This window comes from Eutrigla gurnardus (genome assembly GCF_963514095.1).
Source record: "Eutrigla gurnardus genome assembly, chromosome: 5".
In the NCBI taxonomy this organism is placed as follows: domain Eukaryota; kingdom Metazoa; phylum Chordata; class Actinopteri; order Perciformes; family Triglidae; genus Eutrigla; species Eutrigla gurnardus.
Window position 1 is genome coordinate 11878258 of NC_139919.1, and position 9957 is coordinate 11888214.

The 9957-nt window shown below is 43.3% G+C and overlaps 1 protein-coding gene across 1 annotated transcript in view; it reads right to left on the reverse strand.

The window, feature by feature from the left end:
- Positions 1 to 9569, reverse strand: part of afg2a (AFG2 AAA ATPase homolog A) — a 109456-nt gene extending 99887 nt beyond the window's left edge. The window contains exons 1-10 of the mRNA XM_084010367.1: positions 9319 to 9569; positions 8614 to 8738; positions 8323 to 8480; positions 7419 to 7477; positions 6148 to 6804; positions 5931 to 6060; positions 5574 to 5630; positions 4988 to 5111; positions 2696 to 2797; positions 2377 to 2530 (exon numbers count right to left, since the gene is read on the reverse strand). Coding sequence (XP_083866493.1) covers positions 2377 to 2530; positions 2696 to 2797; positions 4988 to 5111; positions 5574 to 5630; positions 5931 to 6060; positions 6148 to 6804; positions 7419 to 7477; positions 8323 to 8480; positions 8614 to 8738; positions 9319 to 9493 — 1741 coding nt within the window. The 5' untranslated portion in view covers positions 9494 to 9569. The remainder of the gene's footprint in view (positions 1 to 2376; positions 2531 to 2695; positions 2798 to 4987; positions 5112 to 5573; positions 5631 to 5930; positions 6061 to 6147; positions 6805 to 7418; positions 7478 to 8322; positions 8481 to 8613; positions 8739 to 9318) is intronic.
- Positions 9570 to 9957: the final 388 nt, after the last annotated feature.

Here is a 9957-nt window from a genome sequence, read left to right on the forward strand (position 1 = left end):
GCATTGCGTTACATTCGTTAACTGGACGATGCGTGATCAACTGTAATTAAATGCTGATTATATAACACATCTGTCAACAAGACGTTGTTTCTGGGGCTCGGCACAACTTGGACTGGACAAATGAGAAACTTCCCGAATGACATCAAGTTTCCATCCATTCTTATGCACACAAACACAAAGAAAATAAGAAGAAAAAACACACACACAGAGAAAAGCAGGCAACCTGGCCTGGCCATACTTCCCCCTGCCTTTCTCCAGAGATGAAGAATTGATTTAAATAGTCTTACTCTTTGATCTATAAGCAGGTTGGTATTGTACAAAAGGCAGGATATGACACCCCCCCACCACCACCACAAGGGGCTCCATAAGTGTGTATGTGCATATGCTTCTCTGCAGCTGTGCAAGGTGGGGATCTTGTGCGTGACCCGAGCGTGTCGCAGCCGTCGCAATATCGTCTCCCCATTTTTATTTTTCAGGAAGTGCCGCGTCCGAGCGTACGTTCCCCCAGCAGCTCATTGTTACCTGAGCACAAGAAGGAAACAACTGCAGTTCCTTCTTGATGTGTTTTCGTGCCTCTCTGGCTTTTCTTCCTTTCAATGAAAGCGAAGAAGGAAAAAACAGATATCAAGGTGTGTGTGTGTGAGTGTGTGTGTGTGTGTTGATTCAAGCAGTTTGCCAAAAAGAAATACATCCAAACTGTACACATGGTAAACAACTGGGCCAGAAGACCAGCTGCAACTAGCTGCAGATTGCAACACTAAATGATGTCCCCATTCAACCTGCATTCTCAACTATTGTTCAAGACAAACACATTTTCTCCTGATTAACTAAATGAAAAAATGCACCAAAAGGTTAGGTTAAGTATACCATTATAGTTTGGCTTAAGTTAACGCAACTGTTGGTTTCACACGGTACACAAACGCCGGCCTCCTGGGTGAAAGTCCCGTGTTTGTCAACCACACCTCATCTTTCTGCGTCAAGGGTTCACTGGGATATTCCCCTGGAGCTACTTTATTATATTAGCTCCATTAGTCTATTTTGGTGCTTTGTAATACACTTAACTCACATTAATGGTAAAAGAAAACTCACTTTGTGATTGATTTAACTCTCATCGATAATGAGTAAATGGTTCATGCGCCACCCAGCACGGGAAGTGGAGTATCCCTGCTCAAAGGGCCTTACATGTGGATGCCACAGAACTCTGAAGCCCTTATAGCTGTATTACGTTTCATCTCAGTTTGTAGTTTATTTCCAGATTGAATGGGCTGACAGAAAATAAATAAAGCTTTAAATGCATTCTGAATCTGTTGGTTCTACAGCAGCATGCTTGTGAGGGCCTGTGTTTGTTTAGTGATTTGGGTTTGGAGACGTTTGAGGGAAGTGAGCAGAGTCAAACGGGGTTGGGGAAGGTTGTTGTCTCCCTCCGGGATGTGAGGAGGTTTCTCAGAAAACACTGCCAGTCACGTCTGGCCCTTTGCGGACAATAAATCACGCTCTTCGCCGGAGTGCTTCCGGGCAGCAGCCCCAACTCCCTCCTCAGCTGGAAATGCAATATGCCACGTACCCCAAGCGCCGGGACCACCCAGGAGGCATACGGGGTCACACACACAAAAACAAATGTGCCTGTGCTTGAACGACCCCCACCCCACACACACACCATCAAGCACATTCACATACACACATACTTTATAAAAGCCAATATGCTTGTCCTCAGGATGTGAGGTGGATTGGTTTGTGGCATCAGGGGTGAGAGGGCAAAGGAATTTCACAACAAGTGGTGGTTTCCGTGGTTTCTCTGACTGGGATCTGAACGCCACAGAAACTCTCAACTTCCTCTTTGGCAAATATCAAAGGATGGTTGACCCTCGGTGTTCAAAGGGGCTGCAGACATGTCAGAATCCAAGAACACAGCTCAGAAAATTGTTAAAAACTAATTTAGGAAGGAATAAGTCACGGGGAACTGTGGTTTTGGTTTGGGTCTATTACAAGCAGAGGTGGAGCCAAATGGACCTAAATCTCAACAACAAACTATTGTTTGTATGTTATTTGTTTGTTGGTAAGATGCCTGAGCCCATGAGGCAAAACAGACTTCAACAGTCGGATAGCATATTTGGGCCAGCTGGCATGTGTGACTTTGTTTTGGTTTTTCCCATATTTTGTTGGTTTCGGTAAGATGGAAACAATGCAAAGAACAGCACGACTGTTCGGAGTAGTTGTGGATGTTCTTGGTTTCAGTGGCATTTTTATGATATAGATTTATGACTTTGTCACAACAGAAATGTTTGCCAACATTTTGAGCATCATGTGGCCCAGAAGAGAGCGAGGAAGGGGAAGCGTTTTAAATCTCAACATGACAGTAGGACTTTGTTTACTTGCCTGCTTCTTTGCAAACAGCTGCCAGGTCGGCTCCCACGTATCCATGGGCGGCGTCGGCCAGCTGCGTCACCTCCTCGGCGGTGGCGTTGCACGGTACGAAGTTCAGCTGCTTCTGCAAAATATCTGCACGCTCCGCGGCGCTCGGAACGCCCACCTGCCATCACGAAATCAATAGAACTATGAAGGGGAAGAACTGAACATTTCATTTACACTCAAAGTAAATGTGGTGGAACCCAAGACGGAACCTTGAGGAACCCCAAACCATAAACAGAAGGGGTGCTTCATGGAACATTGCAGGGTAACAGTATGTCATACGCACCTCCAGCTCCTTGTCAAAGCGCCCTGGTCGGCGCAGGGCCGGGTCGAGGGCATGGGGCCGGTTTGTGGCCCCCAGGACCAACAGCTGACCTGAGTGACCCTCCTGGAAGGACAGGGAAGAGAGCAGAGATCAGTCTTGTCCTGGTTATCGTGCGTTAATGCTTTCCTTGAAACAAAGACCAAAAGATCACATTGTGAAGCATCAAAATGGACGTTATCTGGTACATACGTGTCTTAAAGCTACAGTATAAAAAATAACTTTTTTGGCATATTTGCTCAAATGCACTTTGAGCAAATGCACTTTATCATGACAGTAGAACATGAGACAGAAGAGATCTGGTTCATCTGCCTCCGGTTAGTCTCCTAAAGGCGTTTGAAAGATTCCATCGAGCCCCAAGAAATACAACCAATCAGAGTCGAGGAATCTCTAACATAGCCGTCAATCACGGCTCATGAAGCTCGTGAACTCCAATCAAATTGTCAAACCAGGCAGTGTTGATCAAAAAGTGTTTAGCTTAGAAATGAGAATGTGTGCTCCAGCTGGTGGGCGTTGCTTGGTTTTAGCTCGACGATTATTATTTATTTTTATTTATTTTTTTAAAACAGGCCACTAAAATATGTGGCCTAAACTGCCTAGTTTAACTGTTTGATCAGAGTTAACCAGCAGCGATGGTTAGAGACTCACATTCGGAGCGCTAATAGGAGGCAGATATTTTCATTTGAGTGCCAGTTTGAGCAAACATGACAAAATTATTAAAGTTACCAACTGTAGCTTTAACGACTCGGCCATCTTGACGCAGCTCACATGTTAACATATTATGTTAATGCTCCAGTCGTGCTAATGTTACAACACAGTCTGGTTTGAAGCTGTAGTTACACAGCTATGTGGTAACTACGAGGCTGCTTTTCAAAACCATCAGAAGTCATGATGGATGACGCCTGGTACATTTCAAGCTACCACTGGTAGATCTGCGGTGCTGGTGTAGATTTACACCAGGAATTACATGCAAATTGTTGCTTTGAGTCATCAATATCAACTTTCTGGGAGCTGAGTAAAACAGACTTCTATTTAACTTTTCATAATCAGAGCCTCGGAGAGAGGACTCGACCCCAGCATGATGCTAAACTTGTGTCGGTCTTGTGTTACTCGGGGTGGTCTGACTGCAAGATGAGAGATTTTTTTTCCACCCTTCAAAACCGCAGGCAGATTTGAAACACAAATAAATTACAGTGCGAGCAAAAATGCTGAGGAGCAGGAAGTGTTTTATCCACATTCCACACACAACCAATCAGCACTGATGACCTTGGATCATCTGGAAAACAGACAGGAGCGGGGAGCCGGCAGGGCGTAGGTGTATCTGTGTAATATCACCGATCCCAGTGAAGGCTGCCGGGGCTCATGGAGATGTACTTTGCTGACAAAGTGGTGCCAAATTGGCAGGTCATGGCAACCTGAGGTGATTTGTTTCCCAGGCTCCCATTGGGTGTGTGTGTGTGTGTGTGTGTGTCCATCTTTTTTCTCATCATACACTGACTGAGCGCTGGGAGGACAAACAACGCCCCGGAGACACAGCCCACAGTGTCTGAAGGGCATCCAGCCTGCAGAGATGGTTTCTGCATGACAATCTGCATTTCCAATGAGGATATTTCCTGACGGAGACACGTGCTGCAGCAGAAAGCCACTTTCTTCATCCATGTGTATGACGAACAAGTGTTGGTCAATGTAAAGCACACTTCCTTGGAATAATGATGCTGACGGTGGATGGAAGAAGGAGAAGAATGTACCATTTCATGCTCTAAGAACTGAGGAAATCGTGGGAAAAGGACACAGAGAGAAGTGGCCATCATGGTCCAGTGTTTAACAAGATGACACATTTCTGTCTTCTTAATAGCAAACTGAATATCTGGGTTTAGGACAGTTATGGCTGCTTTCACACCGTCAGTGCTGTTCCTTTGGGCTGGTCTGGAAGCTGAACCCAGGTGTGGACCAAAGAACTGACCCAAGACCGCCTGAGAAGGTCCGTCTCTGGTGTGCTTTGTTTGTGGTGTGGAAGCATATGAAGAAAATGTGATTTCCACATGACTTGAAAAGCTATTATTACATGAATCTGCTGATCATGAGATCTGCTCAGGAAGTGACCTATGGACAAGTTCATACAAGTTCATGTTTTCTGCTCTTGGTTCGTTCATTTTAAAATGTTGCCACTCATAAAAGTGGTCAATCGCAAGTCCTATGAAAGGTGTTAACCTAACCATCATGTTTTTATGGTAGAGGAGTAAAAAGGACACTTACTGAACCGATCCCATCCATCAGGGTCAGGAGAGAAGCAACCACTCGTTTCTCCACCTCATTCTGCGCGTCCTCCCGCTTCGGGCACAAAGCGTCCAGCTCATCGATGAAGATGATGGCAGGTTGTCTTTGGATCAAATTAAAACGTGAGACAAGTTATCCACCAGCACTCTACATGACGTTTATAAAAACGTCTGTGGGATCCAAAACCAGTACGACGGCTTCATGTGTACCATCAGGTGAGCGCTTTCTTAAAATATAATATAATAAATGAAATTTATTACAAAATATATAACAAAATGGGTAATGGATTTGCATTTTAAATAGCACCTTTCTGGTCTCCAGTCTCTGGACCACTCACACATTCATTCATTCATTCATTGATGGAAGAGGCTGTGATGCAACCTGCCAATCCAAACACTCATTCACACACACACACACACTGATGGCACCGATTTGGGGTTCAGTCCCTGAGGAGCTGGGGATCGAACCACCGATCTGCTGATTAGTGGACGACTAACTTACTGCCCAGATGAAAACATTCTGAGATTTGCGTGAACAGAAAAGGATATTTACGATGAACGTTTACCTCCGAGACGCCTCGGTGAATATCTGCCTGAGTTTGGCTTCCGTTTCACCGTAGAATCTGAAAATGGAATGAAAAATGTCACTTTTTCAACATTGTACAATACCCCATTTCAATATCATGTGCAATATAACTTTTTTTTATTATCATGGGAAATATTGTTTATTGTTTTATTATTATTCCACTAAAGGCATTTTACTTATAGTTACTGTAGTACTGGTGTTATTATTACATCATACACTTTATATTTTTATTCTTGTTTTCAGTCTTCTGTTGTTGCAGTTTACTTCTATTTAGTTTACTTATTTCACTAAATTCACATATATCATACTGCATTAGCTGGAAGCAATTTGAACGTACTTGCTCACGATCTCGGGGCCATTGATCACCGTCATGTGAGCTCCAACCTCATTGGCTATGGCTCGTCCAATCATAGTCTTTCCTGTGCCGGGGGGGCCATACAGAAGTACTCCTCTGGGAGGTGGGATCCCTTCATAGAAAACAGTCATTTTATATTTGATGTGAAATATGGTCTCCACTACACTTATGTGGGACAACATGGCGCTGTGTGACCTACCATAGTTAGAGAACAACTCAGGGTGTTTCAGAGGAAGCTCGATGGTCTCTCTGATGACATCCAACTGGCTGCTGAGCCCGCCAATCATGCTGTATGTGATCTTTGACCTTTTAGCTTCTGCATCTGGATCCTCCCGCCCAGCTCTGTCTCCAAAACTGATTTTAGTGGAGGAGGACAGGCAGTAGAAGGTGTCAGTACTCTGTGCACCACCAGGGGGGGCTGTGGGGATTTTCTCCACCTGCTCTGAGCAAAGTGAGCTCTCCAGACTGACAGCATCCTCTGCTGGCCCTGCAGGAGGATTCTGGGAGTTGTAGGACAAGTTGCAGGAAGCAGGGGGTGAGGAGAGAGAAGGGAGCTGGGCTGGGCGCCGTGGGGTGCTGGCTGCAGGGCCCGGCTCTCCAGGCGTGCTCGGTGCAACGTCAGCGCCGTTGTCATCCACAGTGAGCAAGCTGAGCTGCATGGAGAGGTCGGCTGAGGTGGAGTCCAGTAAGGAGTTCATCACGGAGGACTCCTCCGTGTCAGGACCCAGTCCCGGGGGAGGAGCTGGTCTGTGGAGGGTGACGCCATCCTCCCCTCTTATGGTCTCGATCCGGAGGCTGCATGACCGGCCGAAGTAGGTCAGGGAGACGACATTTCCTGGCAAAATGATGTTCCCAACTGGCCCAAGACAGACAAACCAGTAGTTATTCCACCAAAGGAAACAGGCCAGTCTGGACGACAACTTAACATAAACAGCAATTCAAAACAAGGACACAGTATTCTCAGTCCTGGAGTCTGAGGTGCATGGATGACCCGTGATAATGGAAAAAAGGAAGAAAAAAAATTCACATTTACTGCAAGATAACAGTACAAACCAAAACAGCAGCATATAGTGTTCATATACATTCTAAAAGTACTGTTTTTTATTCAGAATACTATGGCAAATTAAATAAAACTTTCCATTATTATCATACAGGAAGAAGTTCCAAATTATTATTATTATTATTATTATTATTATTATTATTATTATTATTATTATTATTATAATTAATAAAAGGTGCATTCTCGTACTTTTCTTTGTATTTTTGGTCAGTTTGATCATAAGAGGAGGGAAATAGTTCCCATCTTTTTACTTGGTCTATTGAGAATCTATTGAGGTTTTGAATGAAATATCCGTTCTGAATCGAATCACCAAGAATCAGAATTGAATCTTAGGATCCCCTACGAGTCCAGAAGGGCTTTCTCCTGACATACGACCAACATGTGACAGTGTGAAGGAGAGGATGACTTACCCAGAGACCTCAGAAAGAAGTTCTTGAACTCGTCCGTCTCTAGTGTGTCATCTTTTGACCTGAGCGAAAGTTATACTTTTGTGAGAATTAACTGAAATAACTAGACATTTTTCATATAACCGGGAAGAGCACCCCACAGAAATGAAAATCTCTATGATAGAAGTAGCATCACATAGAACACAAAATATGGGTTACAAAACATTAACATATAATTATAAGCAAGGATCATAAAATAAATGTGAAAAATTAATATTAAAACAAATGTGTGTAGATATACATTATAACAAATAGATGCATAAGATTGATAAATGAAATCTAGACAAACTAATTGGTAGTTGCATTTGAACTGCAGTTATAAGGCGCCACCAGCAGATGGCAGCATATACCTGAGCAACACAACATAAGGTTGTGTCGTACAATCAAAATGCTTTGTCAGAGCAGAGGGCTGTCTGTCTGTCTGTCTGTCTGTCTGTCTGTCTGTCTGTCTGTCTATTTACAATTCCATTGGTAGATATTCATGAATACATGAATAAAGTTCATGCAGTTTTATGATTTCAAACAGTGTTTATGTGATAAATGCATATTTAGTCTGCCATCATTGATAATAGATGTGGGAAAATATTAGAAAAACATTGGCATATATCAATTAAATCCAACAGCACCACAAACTACAGCCTCCGAAATAAAGTTGAATCAACACGTCTAAACAAAAGTTTCAACACAAACCGATCTTAACAACCTTGATGATGTATTGCTGTTTTATTAGACTGCTACTGCTGCAGCTGGGTGTGCCTGATGAACTAGCAACTTTGTGTACAATGACTATAAAGTAGTATAACATGATTAAAAAGTGACTATGATATGTTAACATGTATTACGTCAATGAGAACCAGATGACTGTTACCTGTTGGAGAGAACCACCTCCTGAGCCTGAAGCAGAGGACCCGTTAGTGGATGCAGCATCACCAGGTCACCCGTCTTCACTCCAAGGTTCTTCTGAGCACATTTCTGAAGACCTACTTTCCCCCCAGGGAAGGTGGCAACCGGCCAACCTAAACACACCTGTAGGACAGAGGAACCAGTGAATACAAGCAAGTCAATGTGAGGAAGGACAGTAACACAAACCAAAATGACTATGTTATTATTCAGTGGAGATTTAAAATGGCTTTTTAAAGAAAAGCAGAAGAGAGAACACCTCTTGTTGACCCGCCGGACTGGTCAGCAGGACTGGTCTCCCGATGCAAACGCCGGCTGACTTCATCGAGTTGAGGCTCAGTTGGGCTAAAGTTGATCTGCAACTTTTGGGTGTCTTGTCATCAGCTGTGAGGAACATTTGACAGGAAATCACATAATTAATAAATGTCCCGCATGCAGACACTTAAATACAAGTAAAGCAGTATTTGCCTAAATGTTGTTGGTGTCAAAATTGGTCCAACTATTGAGCAGCTCATACAACAGTATACAACTTGTTACCATCTCATCACACCTTTTGAATAGAAACTGACAAACTGCTTTCTTCATTTTGCAAACCAACTACATTAAAAGTTAAAGGCAATCCAACCCCTGCTCTGATAATGGCAGAGAATGCAACATTTTACAAGATTGGTGGTTGATGGTAATCTTGCACACTGACACTACAACGCAGTGATTATCTCATTCTGAGTGTAATCTGCACTCTAGTACTGAGATAAAACGGTGTCTGTGTCGTTTCCTGCAGAAGAGGAAACAAGTGGAAACGGTTAGCTGGAAAAGCATGTCAGCATCACTGAGTGAACCGGGGCCAGGCGGGTTACACACTCCACACTGTTGATGCTGCAGGTTGGTTCGTTTGCTTAACGTATTTACAAACGCGACACGCGTCAAAGCCTGATAAACGTGTGTTTATGCCCCCAAGTCTTACCTTTATCAATGAAATCGATGACAGTGAACGTGTTGCTGTTTAAACCTTTGCAGCTTCCTCCTTCGTGGCCGGGCGTCTGCGGGCTGGAGGAGTCATTAGAGCCGTCCTTCGACAGGAGCGAGCTGTCCCCTTCACTCCCTCTTTTCGGTTTGCTTTTATTTTTCTTTGAGGACATTTTAATTGTGAAAATCTACTCCACGTGAACGCGCAAACATGTGTAAACATGGAGCGGCGTTGTAAACTTCCTGGTTAAAGTTTAGTCCCGCCCCTTTTACCGTAAAACCTCGCATAGTTTACGGCAGATATCCTTCTGTATTTATTCCGCTGTAAAACATGTCTTTCTCCTTTCTTCAAATAGATTGGGTAACAAATACTACGACAAACAATTGAAAAATTGGGGAAATGAACTATAAGAGCCTGTAAAAGGCTAATCAGGACTTTAATAAAGTTATGCAAAACTTGGTTGAAAAGTCATATCATTTTATGATTTATCTGTATCCAGCATATGGAAACATATCCTTCAATATGGTTAAAGGTATGAGTAAACATTATTCAGAAGCAGTCTTTGATTCGGCATACATACGATATGTCTAGCTGTGTTTTATCATCGTTTTTAATGGTTAGCTTCTTTGTACAAGA